The following is a 24,741-nucleotide window of genomic DNA, read 5'->3' as shown; positions in this document are numbered from 1 at the left end:
ACAGGCATGCGTGGCCTCCCCCGATGACATGCGTATGAACGCATCTACGAGGCATCAATCTATTCAAACATGCTGCATCCCTACCTAAACCAAAATGTCAAGTCACATCACAGTCAATTTCCCACGCATGTCTGAAGTCACTTCGCTTGGGTCCTCCATCATCTCTGGGGAACCAGCCCTGGTCGATTTTGATGCAAAAAATAGCTGGACCCCTTGCACCAGACATTCCCCATTTGTCGTCACCCGCTCGGTTTCTCAGCTTGGGAAGCCCGGCACCTGCCCATAGCCACCACCCAGAAGTCTCCGAGCCAAAAAAATTCTTTGGATTACGTTGGCAGAACAAAAGGCTAAGGACTTAAGCCTGGTACAACAAACTTGTACCTGCAGCCAAAGGAATCTCGTGCCAAGTGGAAGAGTTAATTTTGGTAACACTTAATAAGCCCAGGTCCCATCGGCATGGAACATCTCGAACCGAAATATCGAAGTAATTTCTTCTCCGTATCTCCAACAGAACGGCATATGATCCGATCACAAAAATTCGGAACCTTCTTGTGAGCTCACAAGTTTTTTCCCGCCAAAAAATGATGTTTGTTCTTCATCTCCTGAATGAAGAGAAATCTCGCATGCTACTCGGGGAGAGCTAAAGGGGCAGTCGACTAATCAGAGTGAGCGGTTGCTCGTCCTGAAACCCTTTCCTGCCAAATCTCAAACATTTTAACGTTTCTTATCCTCTCCTGATTCAACGTCCAGATTCGCCCACAGAAAAACAACGTTCGACGTCGGCGGGTATCTCCACACAACTGTCAAAGATATTAACCACCCGTTGGTGAAAGGTCTATCTGCAGGAGATTCCGCATTTGACAATGCGGTGCTAACTGATTGTTCTGCAATTCGCCATGGGCGCCTGTACCAGCGGCAACGGTAGCGTCGTTCCTATGGCGAAAGGTACAGTCGTCCAAATATTCTGAGACTTGGTGGCGTGAGTCAAGCTTTTTTTCCTGCTCTATTGCTCAGACCTAGCATGCCTGCAAGACGGGTATCGACATGTGTAGATTGTTAGTTGATGTGTCTGCATGTATCCGTATCGCAAACTGCTCCAGATCTGCCTCGTTCCGTTCCCGTTGGTGCGGCGTCTCACAAACGTGAAAGTGCCGGAATTTTTTTTCATGACCTAGGCATTTGTGGAGGTTAAAATCCCAAATACAAGAGCCTCGATCAGATCCGGCCATCTAGGCGGACGTAAAATAGCTGCTGCTACTGCCAGGCTGTGAACAAATGCACACTTAGATCTTAACGTTAATGTGAGGCTACCAAAGCGCACAAGTGAATCTTCGAATTCCCAAAAGAGAAGAACACTCATATCACAACCCCGCCTCCACAACGTGTTAAGATTGACTAAAAACCATAACCAAGGCTGCACATCAGGCACAAAAAGGCTTTAATTCTTGGCTATCGATAGTTGCAAAATCCCGTCCGTGACAAGGCTTCAGTTTGGATCCTTCGATCGTGTATGATTCAAACCCCCAATACTCTTTACTACACGCGACATTGAAAAAGTATATGACTGTGAAGCCCTCCGCATGTCCTCAACGTTAGGTTTCTACGTAGACCCTGTTCCCATTCTTCTTTTCTCTTTTCTTAGTTTCGAATACGAATAACGGCGAAAGGGGTTAAAAAGAGCACCATCCCGCCTTTACCAAATTCCTAGAAACCTTCTGCCATCCGGTGAATTCGATTCACGATTTCCCCAGTTTGTTGGATCTTGAACAGCGACAACACAAAAACCCCCTCCACGTATCCACGATTAGTCGATTCCAGGATCGCCACGAGTCTGGTAGAACAAAAGACCAATTATAGCCGATATTGATAGATATTACCCTATAATTATATTCAGCTCCGGAGGAATACGATCCAGGTCTATTCATTTCCATTTTGATTTCTACTATCTCTTCGATTCTATTCACAGTCATACAATTCAAAAATAATGGATGCAACATCTTCTACAGCTGCTGCCCCAGCTAGCCTGTCTACCGATGTCTTGGTCGATAAGATACAGGGAGTTGCTATCGGAAATGCTCTTGGTGATACAATTGGGCTCTATACAGGTAATTATATTCCTAACCATTTTTTTCATCCTAGATGTCGTTAAAATTCTAATATATATAACTCGACGAACTAGAGTTCCTGAGCGGAATCCAGTCGCAGATGGCATACCCAAAAGCCAACTTTCGGCTCACTGAACCGACTACTCCTCTTTATGTCGATAGACACAGAGCAAGGTTTGAAGAAAGAGCGTGGACCGACGACACCGACCAAATGCTTTTAATTCTCCTCTCATACCTCCATAACAACGGAACTCTGACACAAAAGGACTTTGCTTCCCGCCTACACACGTGGATCGCAATGGGACTTCGTGCGCTTGATCGACTACCCCTTGGAATTGGTAACACCGTTGGCATGGTAGTAACACACACGAACTTCCTTTCCGATCCCGCAGGAGTCTCGAAGGGTCGTTGGGTAAATACAAAGTGTGTCAATGCCGCAAACGGCGCTGTGATGCGTACATCGATTATTGCACCCATGTTTATCAATAAAACACTGGAGGAAACATACCAGGCCGCCATTGACATTGCCATAGTCACCCATGCGGATCCAAGGTGCTTGGTTTCTTGCGTAGCTGTTGTTGGCATTATACGTGCGTTGTTGAAAGGGGAGTTGACATCTGAAGAGATGATCAATGGTTACCTTGATCATGCATGGGCGTGGACGGATGCGTATGCTAAGGAGCATATTTTGAAGGATGATGAAGGGAATGAGATCGAGTATAACTTTGATCGGGCGGAGTACGATGCCTATTGCAAGATTAGCCCGAAAAAGATGTATAACGATAAGAAGGATGGGATGATAGTTGATGATAGACGACTGGGATACACATATATTGCGCTAGGGTCGGCGGTGTGGTGTCTGAGGAGGGTAATGTTGGGGAAGGATGACTTTAAGAGTGTAATTACAAAGTTGATTATGATGGGTGGGGATGCTGGTAAGTCTTCGAAACGCTCCTAATTCTGATCAAGGCTTCGAGTTTTTCTAACTTATAATCGCAGATACCAATGGTGCGGTCGCGGGCGCCCTTGTCGGTGGATACGTTGGCCACAAGGCTATCGCGCCGGAATGGAGAGATGGACTTAGATACAATGATTGGTTGCTGAAAAAGGTGGAGGGTATGTGTATTCTTTCCGGTGTTATCACGGACAAAACATACATCCCAACAGAGGACTTGGATACCGCTCCGGATGGCAACCGTGGGTTCTTAGACGAGGCAGATATCCGAGAGCGAGAGAAAGAGCTGATGAAAATGATCCTCGAGAAGTTGGATGCTCATCAAAAGGCTCAAAAGAAACCAAAAATTCAGAACCTATGGGGTCTGTTGGACTAATAGTTTTCACTTTCCATTTTCGTCTTTGGTATTTCGCTGATATTACTACGGCCAGCGAAGTTTTTCCAATAGCTTTTGCGGATTCTTTTGGCTAGCGAGTGTGTTTTCAATTGATGTATCGGTAAAAGGTCTTCTTGAGAAGATAGAATGTATTTCTGAAGGTCAAATGAACTTGAAATTCGCTTTTGTACATTGGTGCATATTATACAATCCCTGAAACGCCAACGCCTGCTGCCGGCCGTGATACATAGCATGCATAATACCGAGGTATTTTACTACAACAGATCGAAGTCGTCGACCTTGTCGCGGTACTTCATGATGCTGCGCTTGATCTTCGAGGAATCGACCCATGTAACGAAGTCCTCTAAGTTTCTCGTAACTAGGAAAGCCGGATCAGTTATAACCTCTGGACCAACTCTAACGTGGCCTTGTTCGATGAATTTAACAGCCTATACCTACTCGTTAGCCTTCATCCGTTTTTTACTGTTTCAATCCACCCAGTCTTCGGGAGGGGTGCTTACGGCCGGGACATTCTCCGCCATCCTTAATCTCGTCATAATAATTGGTAATCTCCTTCTGCAGAATGCCGCCACACTGACTTTATTCTCTACATCGCTCATCTTGCTTTTGCTGTTCAGCACTCCCATTACGAAGAGCTTTTCTAGTAGCATATCCTCGCGTTTCCTCCTGAACTCGTCCTCTGGCGGGAGCTGTGCTAGCTTATGTGCTAGTTGTCGGATTGAACCGCATAGTTTGTTGTACTTGTGATATGTTGCTGAATCTTGGATGTGGTAGCGGCGCATGACATCGTGCTCGCGATGGTTGGAGTCGGATTTCCATGTTAAGAAGTCGACCTTGCGGAGGAGCCTAGATTTGATGGATTAGTATAGCATCCTACGGCATGAGACAGAGCATCGAGACATACCGCTGCTCATGATGCTTGAGTTTTCGGACCATGGTGGGCGGTTGAGGTCCACGATCGCGTGGGGGTTGATGAGGTGGATGGGGATATCGATTGGAGATGCGGGTTTTTGAAGCTTGAAGAAAATTTGCGACAAAGATAGAGTCTCGAGCGAGTTGCCTGGCGTGGAATTTCGCTTGTCGGCCGAAAAAAACGTGGCGGGCACAGATCGATCCAACACGAAACTACATTCCATTCGTGCATGGCCATGGTTTCTCCACAATTTTGCATTTGACTTCCACAACTTTTGTTCTTTTGTTCTACTTTGTGTCAATAGAGAGAGAAAGAAAGGTGTTTGGAATAAATTAAATATAGAATTCAGTACTGGATTATTCTGGCAACAATGTTTATTGGTTTATGTGGAAGTAAGTCAAGTGTCTCTAAGGATTATAATTAAGGCTACGAAGGCATCTAACTTGTTGCAATCACCACAAGCTATCTGTGCTGGCAAGCATACTGTCGCGAAGTTCCTTGTCGAGACATACGGGTTTCAAATACTGCGACTAGCCGCTCCCACGCCTACTCCGATAGCTAAGGAAGATGGTAGCTCTGCCACTGATACCGTAGTTACGAACTTCCCAGGCAATGGAAACCTCACGTTTCCAACGGTCGAGGAGTTGCTCGACTATGTGACGGAAAGATGGCAGGAAAAGTTCGTTACGACGGATGTACTAAATGAAGACATGCTGGATATCCTATTGAAAAGGCCATTCTTTATCCTTGTCAGTGTGGATGCGCCTATTGTGGTGCGCTGGAAACGTTATATTGAAAAGTATGGTCTTCATTTATTACACGATGCTTTCATTTTCGATGAAGTTCTAATATATACCTATACATTCTATATTTTTTATAGATGCAAAACATATAACCCACCTCTACCCACCCCGACCCTCGAAACATTTGTCGAAAAGGCAGATAAGCACATGTTCGACCCCCAAACCGGTCTAATCCCTCTATTCGTTCGCGCTACCTTACACCTTCTAAACTCATTCACATCCATCGACACCTTCTACGAAAACCTGAGATCAATAGATTTGGTCGACGAAACACGGTTACGACCTACTTGGGATGCATATTTTATGCAATTGGCGAATCTGGCAGCTCAAAGGAGTAATTGTATGAAACGACGGGTTGGATGTGTTTTGGTTAGGGAGAAGAGGGTTATTAGTACCGGGTATAATGGTACACCCAGGGGACTAACGAATTGCAATGATGGGGGGTGTAAGTATCACTATCTTTTTACTCGGTAGAGTATCAAATGGTGAAGATCTGGCTAATAATTTGGTGATTTCTTTTTGTAGGTTCCAGATGTAATAGTGCGTCTGCGGGGGGTTCGGGTTTGTCGACATGCCTATGTCTACACGCCGAGGAGAATGCATTGCTAGAGGCAGGGAGAGAAAGAATTGGGAAGGGATCAATATTATATTGTGATACGTGAGTTTTGAAGTTTCCTCATTTAATAGGGCTATTTGATAGAGAAATGCTAAATGTTGCATTAGTTGCCCGTGTTTAACGTGCAGTGTCAAAATCGCACAGGTCGGAATATCAGAGGTAGTTTATAGCCAAGCTTATAGTATGGATAATAAGGTATGCTTTGACTAGTATTATCATATGCTCAGAAATATGTCTACTAACATGTGGCTATAGACGGCAGACGTTTTATCGGAAGGTGGCGTGAAGCTCAGGCAATTTTCGCCAGTAAGTCTTAAATATTAATCATTTTAACCCACGAAAGGCGAGTGGCAATTTAACTGACCGTTCGATAGCCTCGGGAGGGCATTGTGCTACACGGTCAGGGCAGTGATATATAACCTAGATTACAATTTTATATGCATACAGGTGCAACAGGTTTGTTAGCAACGACAGCTTTCATCCCCGATTTTGTCGACCCGGTCCGATAAGTGCACTTGTTTCGAATACTTGGTCTCGGGTTTTTAAGTAATTGACAAAATTTATCAAATGTGGAATATGTTCACTATCTTGTCTCGTGCTCACCCAGCTCGTACTGTACGAGATCATTCAATTGATTAAGTAGATACTAGAGGGAAACAACGTAGGTAGAGGGTGCTGAGCCTTTATAAATTTAGACGTCTCGGGCTCGATCCTTCCTGCGCATGAAAACGGAAGTCCACGCGGACAGACGAAGGCAACTACCGAGACTAGTGGTGAGATATATATCGAAATGAAGAAATTCTATGTTGGACTCCCAACTAGTACTTTAGATATTCGCTAGCCTGTGAAGGAACTTGGCATAAAGGGACGTGATACACGAACCATAACCATAAATGGGATAGTCATAAAAGGAAGCCTTTTAGTGAGGTAGATCAAAGATACCAACCGGTACCGCATACTTACTCAAGTATTTAGTTCGTTGCATCTACTGATATATCTTGGTCCACTCTGGTTTTTATGCTTTCATATCCTGATACCATACCTTCCAGGTCTGGGTACCATGGTACATGGGTATAGGGCAATATCATACGTTGTAAACGTTATAACGTTATAAACCTCGCTTGGAATCCTTACTCGGATTTGCTCTCATTGGCACCAGTTGATTGCGCATGCTAACGAAGTAGATAGGCCTAAGTACCTAAGTAGTATACTTATAATTAACCTCCAGCTTTGATTCCAATGCAAGGTCGCTATCGAGAAATCCTAGAAAATCCAACCAAGAAAAGTCGATATCAACTATCCATGTGCGAACCGAATGGCTAAATTGTGCCCGCAACCCTTCGCCACCTACGTAAACGAGGCGGGCCTCGTTGTTTTTCCCCTTTTAGATTGCAATTAAGGTTGAGTTTCGGGATTTGGGTTTGATTTTAAAATTTTGTTACAGAACGGAACCAATTTGAATTCAATTCAAGAGAACGTGCACCCTGTTATATCTTTATGTCGGGTTCAGAGCTTCTTGCATATACCTATTGATACGTTATCAGAACAGAGTTTCTTTCCTTTAAACCTTTTTCTTCCACCACCAAAATACCATGCTAGGGCTCGAGCTTCTCATTTTTTTTTTTAAATTTTATTATTATTTCTTTTCAAATTTGTCAATTTCTAGACCTTCGAGGGGGTTAGATATTTCACATGTTTCTCAAATTACTTTTCGGGAAGGCATGTTACAAGTCATATGCAGGTCTTTCTTGGGACCACATCAGAAACAGCCCTTCCCGTTTCTCCTTTTCTTTTTTTCTGTCACTTTTTATTTTAAAATTTTCTCAGTTGGTGGGAAGATCTGGCTGACGAGGTCTGATATCCTTGGCTCAACGGAGGGTGCCAACGGTATGGAATACCCAATAAATCGTGTATAAGAAAGCCTGTTGGATAGATTAACAGGGCCAATCTCAAAGGGTAGCTCCGAGACTTGCTCCGACCGTTCGGTATATTGATATGTTTGGTGATGTTCTGGTTGGATCCTAAGATATGTACGCTTCTTGCATGATGGATACGAAACATCTCCAGGCCAGTCAGAGTCGGGTCGATTAGAAAACAAATTTTTGAAAAGAATGAAATAGAAAAAATCTTGTCAACCGACGACACGGGTGGCAGGAAAGCGTGATATCGGGCGGTTTGTATCATGCCCGCCTGGATTCGTTCTTCGAGGCTACCCACCTGTACACCCCTTTTTTCTCTCTTTCCAAAGGCGTGTGCGTATTGGTACTTCGGATTTGTCCTAGTGTTTTGTGTCTCCGTAAATAGTACATGCAAGCGTGGGATTGCATGGCGAACTGCAAACTCGGAATCGAGTGTCTGGGCAGGGGAATCCCACCGAATGGAAAGTTCGAGGGGGGCGCTATGGATGTTAACATGGGATGAGGCTATGAGGCTGTACTTACTTACTTACTTTGTAGCAGGTGGTGGTGGTGGTGGTACCTAAGGTATACCATAGGGCTATAGTAACAGCACTGCACCGGCGGAGTATAGTACTTACCTACATACATACACAGGCCCTTTAAACCCAACATTCTTCTCACCTGGCAGACCTGTAGCTGTCAATATCTCCCTGACTTCTTTTTTTCCCGGTCTTCATTCTTCATTTCTAACTCTCGTTCTTGACATCGAATCGTATCGTATTGTACCGTATCAACCGATAACTTAGCTTAGCTTGGTGTCTGTTATAGTCGACTCGTAAGCAGGGCCCACCACTGACCAGACCAGACCACCTCCTGTCGATAATACATGTCAAATGCAACATAACAGGACCAGCCAAGTAACATTATCACTCCAACCGTATTGTTACAGCCTGCTAGCTGTCATCTGCTTGATTTTATATCCCTTCTGATCCCCTTGTTCTTTCTCCTACTCTTCTTCTTCTTCTCTTCCTTCTTCTCCTTCTTCTTCTCCTTCGTTTACCTCTTTGAAAAAAAAAAAAAAACCTTCTGTCAGGTCGGCCCATTAGTCTTATTCGCGACGACAAATACTCCGATGCCGATATCCCGGGCTAAATTTACCCACTAACGTCCCAGTCCCACTTCCAAGAAACGAAACAATCCTTTCACTCCGCTCGTTTCCAGAAATAATTAATTAAAAAGCGAGAAAGACGAAAAAAAAAGTGCCAAGCCAAGTCGGCAGCTGTACGGCGTTGACCGCACCATGTTAGCCAGTCCGGCATCAAGCTCTTTGCGACGGTCTCCGTTGCTCGTCTGCATCCTGGTGGTGCTGTGTATCCAGTCTTACTATCTGTTCAAATACGGCTCGCCTGGTCGTCACCCACCACCTAGATATGATCCTGGACCTCGAATTGCGACAGAGACCGTCATTGTCACTAGAACGGCCCTTGTCGGACCCTCTGGAACAAATGCAGTGCTTCAGAAGAATACAAATCTCCCCGTCCGGGGTCCTCCGATGCATGATATCGTCCTGTCGATAAAAACCGGTGCTACGGTTATTCACGCTAGAGTTCCCATTCAACTTTTGACTTTTGTGCCGAATTTTCCTAATACACTCGTCTATTCCGACCTCAAGTCGAAAATTGGTGACATGAAGGTTGCAGATGCGTTGGCACGCGTTTCTGCGGACGAGGCCGGGAGCAGCTTGAAGTACTGGAGACAGCTTCAGGAGGTACAAGCTCAGAATGATGGGCTTTCGGATTCTGATGGCAAGATGGGAGATCTGAAGGGAGGCTGGTCGTTGGATAAGTTCAAGAATGTACGGAATACTCCATTTCCCATATATCGAACTCATAGGATTCTCAAAACGAGCAATACTTGGAGAGTCTCAAAAACGACTAGTGTCCATGATATGATTATGTACAACTACGGGACCGTAAAATGGCTAACACGATAAACTTGACAGGTTCCAATTCTTATCGAAACTTACCAAAAGTTCCCTGGCGCTTCTTACTATCTTTTCATCGATGGTGACACCAGCTTAATATCCAGCAACTGGTTTCCTTACCTCCTAGACCTCTCCCGTAAACATGATCCTATCCACTCCCCTGTATACTGGGGTTCATTGGCGCTACTCAACAACGTCCCCTTCGGTCACGGTGGATCCGGGTACCTCATCAATCAAGCCGCTATACGTAGGCTCATCCCCCAGGATAAGCTCTTCGACGAAGATTTCCTCCTCGGCCTAGAACGCAATTACACAAAACTCGCTTCGTCGTCTTGCTGTGGAGATCTAGTTCTCGGCCAGGCAATGTCTGATCGAGCAGGTGTAACGGTTAAACATAAGTGGCCATGGTATCAGGGTGAAACGTGGTGGTCGATCCCATACCACGAGTCTAACTTTTGTTCTGCAATCGGCACGCTACACCACGTCTTAGCTGAGGATATGCAGGAAATCTGGGATTTCGAACAATACATGCTCAAGAAGAATGGGATGGATAAATGGCGTCCTGAAGGATGGACGGAAGAGTATGAAGGTGGTTTCAAAGAATGGAAGTTTTCGGAAATGCCTAGAGAGGCTAGGAGCCAAGATTTGAAGCAGTATAAGAATATACTGTTTAGGGATATGTTCGACTATTTTATCGCCAGGAAATTACCCCGAATCGCTGAGAAGGATAGTGATGGGACGATGATGATGTCAGCCAGAAGGGTTGGTTGGGATAATAGGAGTTGGAAGGAGACCGAATGGAACAAAGATAACGTCCTAAAAGAAGGTGTATTGCTGTGGCAAAAGGAATCCATTCTCAATGAAAGGAACTGTAAGTCGGCATCCAGAAAGCCATTTTAGATGTATATTTCCGAATCAGAATACTAACGGTTATTACTATAGGCCGAATTGCATGCGAGACCCAACAAAAGGACTGCATCCAATGGTACTACCGCGACGGTATCTGTGGTTTATCCCCGAAGCTCAACTACGGCCGCCGGCTCCGTAATGACGGGACCTACGACGAGTGGAGGAAACTTGGGGTTAGCGGTTGGATCCCCGAACGTGTGGAAAAGAAGATCAGCGACTGGCGATCGAAGTGTCCAGGAACATACGCTTGATCTGATCCTCCAATTTCTATATCTCCCCCCACCCTCTTATCTCGGCTTCGAATCATACATTTCACAAAATTTGGGTGGTTTGAAATTTTTTTTTAATGTGATGGAAGCATTTTTCTTTAATTACTGATAATGCTTACGGACGAGGTGCGCAACAAAAGCAATCCACAAAAGCGATTTTTCAGCAGGCATGGTTTCTTTGATATTCTTTTACCCCCTCCTCCCCTTCTCCATATTCTTGTCTTTTTTTTTTTTTTTGTGCCTTTGAGCGGGTCTTCATTCGACTTCTCAAGTCCATCATCCATATTGCTCTTTTATCATTGGGGTTTAGTTTTGAGCGGCGTTTTTGAACATAAGTCATAATTGCTGCCTCTTGGGATGGAAATCAAAAATGAGCCGGGGAAGCACAAAATTATTATCATTATGGCATAGACTCTTCTTATTGTTCATAAAATCGGGCTTTCATTGGATATATATATATATTAGTATTTGGAAGCATGAAATGCTGGGATTACAGCCTTGTGCTTGTACATATTAAAATTTACTCTTTAATTTCTTACTTCAAGCTTTGCCCCTAGGCCTAGGGCCCTCCCGTAACTATGATGTATTGAGAATTTGAAAACCTACCACATAACTGAGAATTGGATCCTAACTAGGAGACTTGGGTATCAACAAGAATAGTACGAACGGTCTCGTGACCGACCTGATGGGCGGTAGTGGCAGTATATGAACTACATGGCTTGTATATATAGTACACGATAATAGAAGATCAACGAAGAAACATAGATGTTCAAAACCGGGGCAAAATATCAGATGAACACCATTCTCAGTTATACACTCCCCGCCAACCCCTACTCCAACTTCTCAACTACCATGTATAATATCTCCTCCGGTGTCTTCGTTGCATTCTGTGGCGCCTTCGCGATAGTCTGCCATATTTCACCGTGTCTTGGTTCCGTAACCGATAATTTCGATAGCACATCTGCTCGTTTCGTCTGTGTCAATCGAATTATATATTAGTAAATCTCATATTATTTTCGATGAAATTGATCGACATACCTCTGTTCCCTGTTCTAATAGGTACTTCCAATACCACGCCCATGTATCTCCCTGATCTGCGTCCGCCACAATGGCTTTCTCGAACCATGCAGCAGCTTTATCCAACTTTCTTTCCGCCCAGAAATTTCTTGCGATGGTGACGATGAGTACCGGGTCACTCTCTGCTTTTCGGATGGCTTCCACCATTCTAGATTTCCTCTGCGATCTACCTTCGAGGTGCATAATCAACTCCGTCCATAGTAATCCGGAGCTGGGACATTGTTGAAGTGCATTTGCCATCAATGTCTTTGCTTGCTGGATGTTCCCTGACCTACGTTCCACTCGGACGGACTCGCACCACAGCTGCGGGTTCTTCGGAACCGCTAGTCTTGCTCTATCCAATATCGATCTCGCTTTGATAACTATGCCGGCGGCCTCCTCTAGCCTTGAAGCTAGTATCCAAAGTGGAACCGAAAATGGACAAGCCTTGGTACCGCTGGCATAAGCCTCCCTCGCCTGCGGTAGTTTACTCTCTCCTTGGTAGATTTGTCCCTTCATCATCCATAACTTGTCTATCTTTGGGTATTTCTCCAATCCCTCGTTTACAAGTTCCAATGCGGCATCGATATCCCCTAGCTGCCGCTCATACGCAACCGACTTTATCCACACTCTAGCAGTACCTGCTTCGTTCCTAGCAGTCTTCAACAGCGACCTAGCGGCATCAAATTGCTTATTCTCCGCCTCAAGTTTAACGGCTGCCAACCAAATGTCTTCGTTATTAGGGTTTTGTTTGAAGGCTAAACCAAGAACTCGGCGAGCACCGTCTACGTCCTTTGACTGCCATTTCTCCTTGGCGAGCATCATCCATAGAACCTCAGAGGTTGGGCAAGACTCTGTGGCTTTCTCGAGGAGAGCCCATAAAGCTTCTTTGGTACCATGATTCTTTTCAAGATCTGCAGCTGCCCGCCATATAGACTTCTTATTATAGAATACTCGAAGGGCATAGGCATAGATTGCCCGGGCAGTTTCATATCTTCCGCGTCCGATGGAGTTTTGTGCGTCTTCCATCCAGGTTTTCTTTCTATCATCGTCCTCGTCGAGTTCCCACCCAAGAGTTTCTCGAATGATAGCCTGACAGGTTAAGATCGCACCTTCCTCTTCGCACTTCTCCGCTTCAGCAATCCATTCTTCGCGCTTCAACATAGCAGAAACATCCGAAAGCTGTTTGATAGCACGTTTCATGACTTGTGAGACTATTCCATCGCCCTTTCCTTCTTGTTCCTGCAGTCTTGCGGCTGCAAGCCAAATTTCGTGAGACGATGGTACGGCTTTACGGGCTTTGTTGAGGACTGCTTGGGCGTTTGCGTAGCTTTCTAGACGGGCGAGGGCGAGCCAGAGCTCCACGGACATGGGTATCAACTCCACTGCACGTGCGAGTAGAATCTTAGCGTCACTTGGGTCGTCTTCCAGATTCACGGCTTCCTTCCATAGCTGGACAGATTGTGGAATAACATCGAGGCCCTTTCTTATAACCCTTTTTTTAGCACGGGGGTCTGATTCCAGTCGTGCAGCTTCGATCCACAGTCTGACTGATTTCGGAAGATTTTTGACCGCCGTTGCGGCGATGATTTTGGCGTTTTGAGACTCGTTTAGGCGGATGGCTTCTAACCAGACATCTTCGCTTGTCGGGCAGTGCTCGCATCCCTTGGCTATTATGGACCTTGCCTGTACGATTCTGTTACCGTATTCTTCAACTCTTGCTGCTGCGATCCAGCCTGGTGCGTGCTTTGGATTGGTTTTGACGACACTGTCGAGGAGGGACCGTACACGCTTTATGTCGCCGACTTCCTGCTCTGTGATTGATTGGATGACGCTGTTGTTTAAGCTGGTAAGATAACCCTTCGGGTCAACATTTGTAGATCCTCCTGCTGAGTCGTTACTTGAAGCGGCGACTTGGTCTAATCTCGAGCCAAAGACTTTCTTTTGGGCTGCACCGATGGATGCAAAGTTGGTCATCGTCCCGTCTGCATTGTCTTCTTGAACTGTAGTGTCCATTGCACCTTGATCTCGTGCGCCCGCTAGTACGGAATCCGGAACGGCATAGAACCGTTTGATCTGGTTTTGCTTTGCTCTTCGGTTTCGACCTGTAAGATCCCCAACCTCGGGAAGACTTGCCCAGTCTTCATCCGATACGGTTTCCAATCCACGTTTTAGGTCTGCGAATTGCTGTTGGATCTTTGGGTTTTTACGTTCGTATTCATCTCGTTCGGCGATTTCGCGGGCTTCCCTGTTTAGAGTAGAAAAATCATATGTCGGCAAGGCTGTTTCTTTGAGAGAGGAAAATTATTTACGGATGAATAACGTTTTTTTCCAAAAAAAAAAAAGGGACAAGTGATTGATAATAAAGAGAAGAGAATTGGACATATATAATTGTAAAGGAGGGGATGTGCAATGGGGGCTGGGGGTATGCTAACCTTTGAATCTTCCGTCGTTTATCCATTTTGGCGTCTACAGACGCATATATCCTATCCGCCTCATCGTCATCTTCATCGTATGTACCGCCAGCGAACAATCCGACTTCATTCTCAGGATCCTGGTATCGTTCCGTATCATTATCGTCATCGTCATCTTTCTTGTCCTTCGAGAACGTAGATGTAGCGTCCTGTCCTAGCGCTTGAGCGCGCTTTGCAAGAACTGCTTTGATGGCTTCTTCGGAGGGACCTTCGCGTGCCGGACCGATGTCGCTACGAGTGGTGAAGCCGGTAGCACCACGGCCGAGACCTGCGACGTAGTTGGCCGGCGCCTCCATTTGGAGGAAGGACTTTTTGTTCATCATGCTGGGCGGGTTTTTGGGGGTGGTGGAGGTGTATGTGATGGAGAAGGTGAAAGTCGTGAAAGTTGAGATGCAGGATGGGTCGCGAATTAGTCTTAATGCAGGCCTTGAATTAGCCACAGGATGCACTAGCCACGGATGCGGCGTCACGTGAGGTTTAGAATTCGTGAATGCTTAAGAAAGCATGTTCTAATTGAATATGATAGAGGTCCGACCTTCTACGCTTTTATGGAATCTCGAGACCCTTCAATCCACATTCAATGATGTTATCTCCATCAATAAATTAAAAAAAATATATCTCCTTCCTCATCCTCAGTCTAATTCACGATTTAACCTAGTGCAAGGATCCTGTGCAGCTCGATCGCTTAGCTGCCGCATAAAAAAAAAATATTTCCAGCGAACCCAGCCAGCCAGCTCCAAACAGAGAATTTAAAGCTTTCACTCCCCGCAAACTTCCCACCGATTCCATTTCCCAGCGCCAATGCATGACATTCGTCTCCACAGCCTCCGTATTACTGTTACGTACCACGACACAGGATAGAATCCTTACTTCATCCCTCCTCTCCCGTCGAATAATAGTACCCATAATCATGCCGAAAGATAGGACCAAGAAGCGAAATTTCAGCGGTACCGGTGCACCCAATGGTCGCGGTGGGAAACCATACTCAGGCACTCCTGCTGCCTCTGCTGCTGCGAAAGTAGCACATAACATCTTCAAGATGAATAAGGATATGGGTCAGCATATTCTTATCAATCCGGGTATTGTGGATAGGATTATTGATAAAGCGGCGTTGAAGCAGAGTGATGTGTGTATTCCACATCAACCAAAAAATAAAGAAAAAGTAGAATACAAATGGCTAACAAGAATATATCCAGGTCGTCCTCGAAGTCGGTCCCGGAACTGGTAACCTAACCATGAAAATCCTTGAAAACGCCCGCAAAGTCATCGCTGTAGAAATGGATCCTCGTATGGCCGCAGAACTCACAAAACGAGTACAAGGCAAACCCGTCGAACGAAAACTCGAAATCCTGCTCGGCGATGTCATCAAAACCGAGCTTCCATACTTCGACGTCTGCATCAGTAATACACCCTACCAGATCTCTTCGCCATTGGTTTTTAAACTATTAGCATTACCCACACCGCCTAGGATGTGCGTACTCATGTTTCAAAAGGAGTTTGCGGATAGATTGACGGCTCAACCTGGTGATGCTTTTTACTCGAGGTTATCTGCGAACGTGCAGATGTGGTCGAAGGTTACACATGTGATGAAGGTTGGGAAGGGGAATTTTAAGCCGCCGCCACAAGTTGAATCTGCGGTTGTGAAAATTGAACCTAAGGTTCCTAGGCCGACGGTGTCGTATGAAGAATGGGATGGAATGTTGAGAATATTGTTTATCAGGAAGAATAAGACAATTTCAGCGGTGTTTGGGTTGTCAACAGTGCAGACACTTATTGAAAGAAACTACAGGACTTGGTGTGCACAGAATGACATTCCTCTAGAGACGGAGGAAGGCGATGGAGATGTTGAAATGGGTGGAGAAGCTGAGGAAGTGGCAGCGGACAATGATGCTATGGAAGGACTGGAAGGAGTCGAGGATGATGACTTGCCGAGAGGTTACCATGAGATTATAAATGAAAGTCGGGGCGCAAAGAAGCAAGGGAAAAGGAAGTATAGAGGCAAAGTTGCAGAGTTGGTGAGGTCGAAAGTTAAAAAGGTCCTCGAAGAAACCGACCTTGCAAATCGCAGAGCTGCAAAATGCGACCAGGGTGATTTCCTCAGGTATGTAAACCCCGAAATACCACAAAGCAACACCGGTTTCAATTCGCTTGTAGATACGCTAACGTATTTCCACGGTCGTATAGTCTACTTTACACCTTCAACAAAGAAGGTATCCATTTCAACTAAGCTATGTATACTAGAAGCTTCTGTATTGTTCTTTTGTAGGATAGGATCGTATAATGCCCAGGCGTTTTGGTGTTAGGAATAGACCTTTCTCACATATTCATGCTCCTATATCCTAATATTTGCACTTCTACCATGTTCTGGAAGTCGCTACAGCTTCACAAACCCTCCAGAACAAGCGCTCATATATTCCGTATAGCTCAGAAGTTCTCCAGGGTTCTATGAGGCCTACCCAGGTATATATGGCAGCCATCCCCCCATCTCAGAGGAAATCTTTCTTCTTTCTACCATCCTTCCCACAGTCCAAACCCTAATTCCATCAACATATCGATCAGACGCGATCTAAAATGGCTGTTTTTATGGTCACAAAACCCGTCTCATCCAGGAATCACAGCAATACTGTTCCTGTATATACATAACAACTTCTGATAGGGGATCGATAAAGCACTTTGTACTTTCGTTCGAACCATGGCTGCTCTATCACCACTATCCTTTCACTAGCTTCTCCTCTAGAGCTTTTCATATACCTCAGCTTTCATTCAGCCCCAACCTACCAGGGTCTTTCAGGCCCGGTATGTTGCAAAAAAAAAAAAAATAGAAACAAAGAAGGAAAAATATGAAAAGCCATTAAAAGCATCACGTTTCTAATCATCAACCCTTCATGATTTAAGGACGACACATATAGGGTCCTCCCAGCGGATCACGCAACTTCAAAATTACTACAACCTTAGCTATAGAAGAACATATTGGCTCTTCATCTGCATGCTGCGCCAGAGGCAATCTACAAGCACTTCTTTCAGAACCCTTTTAGTAGTACGCTGGCTTCGAATACCATCAGTAAAAACAGATGCAGAACGCTTGGCCTCTTCTAGAAAGGTTCTACGATGCCTCGAACGAAACCTTCAGGCTTACTAATAAGAACACAGAGAGAAATTGGTCCTCAAGTACTTCATGAATTCAATCTACTCTCTCAAACACGTCTGACTTCAAAAAAAAAACCCCCCCAAACGGTAGCCGTTCTGACCTACGGGGTACACTTCGACATACACACACCAGGAGGAAGCAACTACTCAAATGCCTAGAATTGACAATCTAGGTTGGTCTCGTTCCCAATTTAGGTTAGATTCAGCGTCGAATATATATATGATACGAGGACCTGACTCGGACCCGCCAGAAATGGACTAAATATCTATTCCGAAACCAGAAAGGAGTATGAGCTAGGCCTGTAAGATGGAGTGACGCTTGCTCTATTATTCGACGATCTCTCGAACGAATATTCGAATCATGGTCAAACAAAACGCGTTAACGACATATTCTTATTCGTACAAGACCAAGGTATACGTATACTGGGCCTCGAAATTATTAGGAAATCAGACCCTAACAGCAAATATGTCACTAGAAACGACGACCATTATATCTTAAAAAGATTTTACCAGTGACGACCAATGGAGAATGCCACAAATACCCATGGTCCATTCGCTATTTCGCGAATGCAACGGCTACCCGGGATGTGGCCGGTCGACAATAAAAAATGAACTATAGGGCTATATCCAAGGGGATAATCTTATCTCGGATTCAGCGCGGTCGCAGTAGATGAATTCATTCGGATCGGGCTATAAGACCCTCATATATATGTTCAACAGCTCGGAATGGTCATGAAGGCCGACGGGTCGTAGCACATTACCTAGGCTACAAGCGTCATTGAACACTGTCGCCGTACGGCCTCCACCTCGTGCACCCGACTATTATACTACCAAAACCAAAATCAGCGTCATCGTCACTTTGGTTACACCAGTTACGTACAACTACCTACAAAACACAAGACAAAAATGGTCACTTAGTACTCTAGTACTGACCCCAAGCAAAGATTCAGCCATGCATATATCAATAAAGTAATATATATATATACACCATCTTACAGAAATAGTTTCCTTTAAATAGTTGTTTGAGGTTATTCAACCTTTCTAGGATTATAGTTAACGCCAATACAGTCTACGATGGTTTCGGTCGAGCGCAATGGAGGATTCTTCAACATTGGTAACCCCTCAATAAGTTAAATACTTTATAACGACGGCTTATATACCGTTGATGTTAACCCTCGAGCGCCTAGAGAACGCTTGAACCCCACCAGATCGATATCTCAATAATCTTGGAGCTTCTGGTCCATATGCATGTGCACAGAATGCACCTAGCAACGAATACCGGCGCATGACTCCACCTCGAGCGCGGAGTCTCGAGCCAAACGTATGATACCATCTCATAAGCCGAAGCATTCTACGACGCAGAATATGGTTTCTAGTCATTTTTATAACCCACAAAAAAAAGCTAAACGACCGTATACTCATGGAAATAAAATCTTTAAGTGACGAAGCTTCGAAGGGACCCGGCGACTTCGATATATATATTCTCAGATATCCCCACGCTATTTGTCCAGTATACGGTAGGGAGGGTGAAAAGGAGACGATGATGATACTTTAGTCGTCAGTCCTGGATCCTAAACCTCTGCGAGGTTTGCCAGTGTGCGTGGGTATATATATATGATACGTTATATCAGTAGATGAGTTACATTGCGGGCGTTCAAGATTATAGAAGAGAAATATTTCCAGACCGTTGGGTTCAAGTTTTGAGACTGCGGAAAGGTTTTATAGAGAGCAATATCCTTTAAGGCTATAGCGCTATTACCATGGAGATTTTATCGAAGTCCGGTTTGAGTAAAGAGATTTCCCAATTGCTGATGTATAATACTATGGCGCTATGTCCCCTAATGGTCTCAACCAGAAGATCCGAGTTTTAATTTCCTGTAGGGAGCTCCGGAGGGATAGTACAGGTCGATTGGTAGAAGAGATCTCGAATGAAACCGTTGCATAATATTAAAAGGGATCAAATGCTTTGTATACAGACGTAGCTTGTCCTTCTGCGTGAAATATATAATGGGCTATATATGCGCGGTGGCTAGATCTATAGAAGTGCACCATATATGCCGTGCATTACGAACGGAAGTAGATGACCTTAGAATTCCGGCTTTAAAGCTTTTGACGTCCGGACCCTAAAGTAACTACTAAAACGGCAGTAAATAAAACTACCAATACTCGACTGCTCCCCAAGCGCTACCCAGCTAGCTGGCCAGACGAACAAGTAACCAATGCACCTGGGTATTCTGCAAGACGGTATTAAGAAATATCGTGATTAATTGAGGGGACTAAATTATCTTCCAAGAATTTTCATTTCATGTTGGAGAGTACTGGTGCCTGGGCGTGTTACTGAGCCGAGAGATGAATATATTGATTCTCATTCGACATATATATAAATTAAACCGTTGACTTCTCGCATTCTAGGCTCTTGTACTATGGATGGTGTCTATGAATAAGTATATAAGGAGCTAGTTTGAAATATACTTGGCTTGGTGCAAGCTGTAGTGATATATGCAGCGCCCCGTCGGTATCTTAACCAGGCGACCTTTCGTTGACATGTTCGTACCATGATGTTAGTATACTCGGCTACAAGCGTTTCCTGGTCTTACGGCATTGATATAGCTAGGAACAACGGACCTTCAATGCATTTGGGAATTGAGTTTCAAGGTAGATCAAAGCTGAGCAACAATAATATTCCCCAAATCAAGCCTCCTACATTATGAGAGTGGGAAGCTGTCGACCTGACTTCGACTAAGATTCAATACGACGAACTGATGTCTAGTTCTGTATAGACCCACCGACAACTAACTACCGGTGGTTACTTAATTATGATCAACGGGTGAGAGGTCTCGACATTCGTCTTTCCAACTACAGAGTAATAAACTTGAATATAAAATCCTACACACAGATTTACTAGAAGTGAGAGTTTAGGTAAACCAAAATTATAACCTACAAAGATGAAGTCGCTGTGGATGCGAAATGGGCTGACGTCATGTGGGTGCGATACTACGTTCTACATTGCTACTCATTTATCTATATTAACATCAATACTGGGAACGAGACCACATTGATGCATGGGTATATAGGGAGACGGCCCTAAAGAACTACAGTTATTATTCGACGAGTAAGATGCATACTGAAAGTTTATAAACGCAATTTTAAGGTGCCCAAGAAAAAGAAGGATGATATAGTTGGCGATTTTGTGCAAGGGTTCCCACTTGCGTTAAATAATAACTCCACCGGCTGTGAAGTTCTACATATCTTCAATTACATATAATGAGAAGGGCTAATTAGCAAAAACGAGCAAGAGGAGATCCATGAAGATACAACATCTTGGTGGAAATTGAGAATTCAATTTTCAAATGTAATGGGAAGTCACAGTGGCGCAACTGTATCCCATCAATTAATCCGACACATTCGAATTCGAAATAATGAGATTAACCAATTCTTTTCGATCGAATCACAACATTTACCTATACCACTAAGAATTCATGATACACCAGCTTACCTACTTTATATATTCTCGAGGGAAGAAACACTTACTATGTCTAGATTATATAGCATATACAACTTAGATCCACAAAAAAAGCAGTCGACCTGGTCTCGTTCCCAGACGTCACAAATGGCCAAGGAGGCAGGATAATTGAAATAGACATCATGATATTCCTGCAGTTGGTTTCTTCTATAAGCAGGTACATTTCTTTTCCACCGCCCCAATGCCTACTTAGTTACCACACATATATAGGTATATATATACTGTCAATCACCAACCTCTTTCCATATGGCACAATAGGGTGGGTCGCACAAACGATGCTACTTAACAAAAGTTATCAGAGTTCGTTAAGTAAAAGGAATGAAGATAAGCTTTTCGAATGCCTCCCCTTTGTGATGTCCGGGAAGGGGCCAAATGTCGCAAACCTGAAAGTTTTTGGATGCTTTGCGTGGGCACACATACCGAAAAAAGACAGAGCCAAGCTGAAACCAAAAAGCAGACTGGGGATGTTCATTGGATATGATCTCGCACAGAAGAGATGTGATATTAATATTTGTGGAGGATAATGTTGGCAACCACTCCATGCAATGGCTTACCAGTACTACTGCAGTACGTGTTCTTGGGCCTGCTTCTTCTTTAAACTCGCCCGTTCCAGCAATGCAATCACTCATGTATACAGCCAGTTGTACATATTATATGAGTTGAATTGACATATATAAAATATGAGGGTGAGTTTTGAACCAGGGAGCTAGCATTCACGATGGCTCTATAAACGACTTCTCTTGAGCTTTGAAGATTCTATAATGAAATGGTACGAGTTTCTAGATCTATTATATTAGTATAATAACCTAGCAAAAAGGAGACGAAGACCGCGGATGGTATTTTTTTAGAATTAGAATTAGTTGTTCAGTCAAAATTTGGCGAAGGTTCATGAGTGACTTCACAATCATGATATCAACCCTTCGAGGAATTAAATGACTTGGGCATCAACAACAGATCTATAGAAGTTCTCGTACTGGAGCATTGGCTTTCAAGTCATGAAATTGATTCTAGGGGTCGGTTACATACATCCTATTGCAATTAGTGGTGGCGCGACAGGGTTTCCGGTATTTTAGAGCACAGACGCATCTTATACGGATAAATAATTCGAATGATTATTGATTCTAGATCCGGTGCATGTAGATAGCCGAACTTCTAGAAGGAAAAAAAAAAAACGTTAAATGGGCTTGTTTCGATACCCCAGATTCGAAACTTAATTTAGTGGTTCCGGGCCGTGTAAACCCCATATTATTGTTCCTTCTATATACCTGGGTATTTAATATAGGCGGATAATATTATTACAGCCGTATTCTAACATTGTACCCGACATCAAATAAATATTAGAACTCTGATACGGTGAAGAATTTTAATAAATGCTTTATAAAAACCCGAATGCATTTTTAAACCGTTGGTTTAGATATGATAACCATCTAGCTAAAATTATAACATCCAAGTTTCATGGGAATTTATTAAGGGACATAAATCTGTACATACTCAAGCTTGGCCAGCGCACACGTTCAAAAACGGTATCTATGATACTCCTGTCGAAAGGGTAAAGGATTTGTATATGGGGAATTTAATATTCGATCAGGTTCTGGATTCTACCCCCGTGATCCTACACATGGGACGGCATGAAGGGGGAATCATATGAGGAATGTAAACTTGTAACCAGCTCACATATACACAGACCGTTTGGAAATTTTGAAACACGCTATCAATACCGGTTCGAGTTACTGTTTAGTCTAATATCTTTTTTTATTTTTTATTTATTTCATGAAACCGTTGTTATTTCGTTAGTTATCCTGTCAACGATAATAGAATGCGGTGGTTTCCGAGAGATCGATCTGGATTTTTGTTACTATATTAAAATCGAGGCGAGCAGAAAAGAAATAAAGGCTGATGTGTCAGGTTGGCGTTGAGAATTCCGATGTTCTTGGTTAGTTTGTAGGATTAGCATCTGTAGACGAAACGTGGTTCAACGCAGCCGCCGCCGTACCGCGGAAATGGGACCGAATTTAGAGTGAATCATCTGCAGGCACACACGTCGAAAAATATGTGTGCATCAGCAGGTACTGCGACGGCGGTTTCAGCTGAATGGACAGACGAGACAAGAGTAAAGGGACGGGAAAGGAAACGGAATTGGAACATTCTATTTTCGTTCGGTACGTCATCTAGCGGTAGGCTAATCGATAGTCAACCTCGAATGTGGTTGACCGCCACCCAGCCAGGGCAGATGCGTTGGACATGACGTTGGATGGATGTGGCTTGTTTGCTTCACCGCCCACTTTCTTTTCTAGAACTGATTTCCTTAGTGTAATACCTGGTACTCCGTAGTGCGTATGTACCCGTTCGTCTGTCGCCATCGGTGGGTGGTCTGGTGGGTACATATTACCTACGAGGAGGTATGTACGGGTGTGGTTGGTTGGGTGGCAACATGAACAGACGATCAGGTACCAACAGTGTGCTGCCTCGACGCAAACGGCGTCTGCCGGTCCCTACCTTACGCTGTACCTTCCTGCCAGTTGTTTTTTAATTCAGGGGCTCTTTTTAGGTTACCCGTTGGTTATAGTTCAGGTTGTCCAACATGACATGTTTGGGCATTGACAACGGGTGCCTGGCATGAAAAGCTAATTCTTTTTTTTTTTTTTTTCTCTCTCTCCCTCACAGTCGGATTTTGAATCGGGCGGTCTCACTTTGATCAAAACTCAAGACGTCCTCGGAGTAGCTCGTATTTTTGTACCGGACATGTATAAGCAGGTACATGTACCCAAGTCTGTACTAACCGTAGCAATGCTAGGCGTGTGTTCGGACCAGTTATGTACCCGAAGAGAGAAAGTACTCCGTAGACCTGCCGGTTTCTCCTGAATTTTTGGACAAAAGGAATTTCTGGAATTGAGGTGAACTGGCGATATTTCGGTTAGGTAGGCGGTGACATGATGGCTGTATGGAAGGTGACCAGGCTGGGCTGCAACTGCCCCATTTTGCCGATGCCAGTAAATTAGTCTGTCCCGAATAAAGAGACCCGGTGCTTGACATGCTTGCTTCTGGTAGAATACCCAAAATGAAGTGCATACATTGGTGCTATCGCTAAGTAGCAGTAGTCGGAATTGGAGTAATCGTAGCAATTGTAGTAGTGGTAGTCCTGCGAGGAGGAAGAGGAGGAGGAGGAGGAGTAATGGTCATAGAGCTTCTTCGATCTCGATCTGCCATATTAATTAGTGTCTTCCTTTTTTTTTTTTTTTTTTTTTCTTTTCCCTCTGAGAGTTTAAATTAATATATCTTTCATTCCCGTTCGATTCTTTTAATCGTCCATTCGTTGCTTTAGAACCTGCATTCCCGTGGCTCTACTTTTTTTGGGGTAACCGAAAGAGAGAGAGAGCATCACCACTTTCCTATCACTTCACCGTTGTTAGTACTTACATAGTTACATCCCGACGGCCAATAACTACTACTTCATACCTCCGAGCTAATTGAATAGCCAGTTACTCCGTGTAAGTATCCAAAGTTTAGAATTGATTTTCCCGGGAAGTCCCTGGTGGTCAAAGATTAAAGTGAGGGATCTGAGCCGGGGATGTTTCTTGTTCCTATTCTTCTTTTAATTCTTTCGACTGTTGAACTTCCTGCATAGCAACGATATCCACTGCAAGCACAGGCACACTTCAGACCCGGTTTCCAATTCAATCCGATTCAATTCT

The 24,741-nt window shown here is 44.2% G+C and overlaps 6 protein-coding genes across 6 annotated transcripts; 4 read left to right on the top strand and 2 right to left on the bottom strand.

Moving 5' to 3' along the window:
* Nucleotides 1-1,984: 1,984 nt before the first annotated feature.
* Nucleotides 1,985-3,436, top strand: AOL_s00083g297 (uncharacterized protein; the record flags this gene model as incomplete). Its single annotated transcript, XM_011125476.1, has 3 exons — nt 1,985-2,105; nt 2,180-3,040; nt 3,105-3,436. 3 exons carry the CDS (start codon nt 1,985-1,987, stop codon nt 3,434-3,436), a joined length of 1,314 nt encoding a protein of 437 aa, XP_011123778.1.
* A 275-nt stretch (nt 3,437-3,711) lies between these two features.
* Nucleotides 3,712-4,393, bottom strand: AOL_s00083g296 (uncharacterized protein; the record flags this gene model as incomplete). Its single annotated transcript, XM_011125475.1, has 3 exons — nt 3,712-3,885; nt 3,958-4,303; nt 4,362-4,393. 3 exons carry the CDS (start codon nt 4,391-4,393, stop codon nt 3,712-3,714), a joined length of 552 nt encoding a protein of 183 aa, XP_011123777.1.
* A 347-nt stretch (nt 4,394-4,740) lies between these two features.
* On the top strand, nt 4,741-6,208 carry AOL_s00083g295 (uncharacterized protein; the record flags this gene model as incomplete). The annotated part of the gene is made up of 7 exons (XM_011125474.1): nt 4,741-4,762; nt 4,833-5,169; nt 5,251-5,618; nt 5,699-5,831; nt 5,897-5,984; nt 6,045-6,095; nt 6,164-6,208. 7 exons carry the CDS (start codon nt 4,741-4,743, stop codon nt 6,206-6,208), a joined length of 1,044 nt encoding a protein of 347 aa, XP_011123776.1.
* Nucleotides 6,209-8,987: 2,779 nt separating this feature from the next.
* On the top strand, nt 8,988-10,831 carry AOL_s00083g294 (uncharacterized protein; the record flags this gene model as incomplete). The annotated part of the gene is made up of 3 exons (XM_011125473.1): nt 8,988-9,542; nt 9,690-10,542; nt 10,614-10,831. 3 exons carry the CDS (start codon nt 8,988-8,990, stop codon nt 10,829-10,831), a joined length of 1,626 nt encoding a protein of 541 aa, XP_011123775.1.
* An 848-nt stretch (nt 10,832-11,679) lies between these two features.
* Nucleotides 11,680-14,702, bottom strand: AOL_s00083g293 (uncharacterized protein; the record flags this gene model as incomplete). The annotated part of the gene is made up of 3 exons (XM_011125472.1): nt 11,680-11,823; nt 11,888-14,153; nt 14,341-14,702. 3 exons carry the CDS (start codon nt 14,700-14,702, stop codon nt 11,680-11,682), a joined length of 2,772 nt encoding a protein of 923 aa, XP_011123774.1.
* A 587-nt stretch (nt 14,703-15,289) lies between these two features.
* Nucleotides 15,290-16,606, top strand: AOL_s00083g292 (uncharacterized protein; the record flags this gene model as incomplete). The annotated part of the gene is made up of 3 exons (XM_011125471.1): nt 15,290-15,505; nt 15,576-16,480; nt 16,564-16,606. The coding sequence occupies 3 exons, from the start codon at nt 15,290-15,292 to the stop codon at nt 16,604-16,606; spliced, it is 1,164 nt and encodes a 387-aa protein (XP_011123773.1).
* Between the last annotated feature and the right edge of the window lie 8,135 nt (nt 16,607-24,741).

The sequence above is a fragment of the Orbilia oligospora genome, assembly GCF_000225545.1.
Source record: "Orbilia oligospora ATCC 24927 unplaced genomic scaffold scaffold00083, whole genome shotgun sequence".
Taxonomy (NCBI): domain Eukaryota; kingdom Fungi; phylum Ascomycota; class Orbiliomycetes; order Orbiliales; family Orbiliaceae; genus Orbilia; species Orbilia oligospora.
This window is presented reverse-complemented; position numbering and strand designations above follow the sequence as displayed.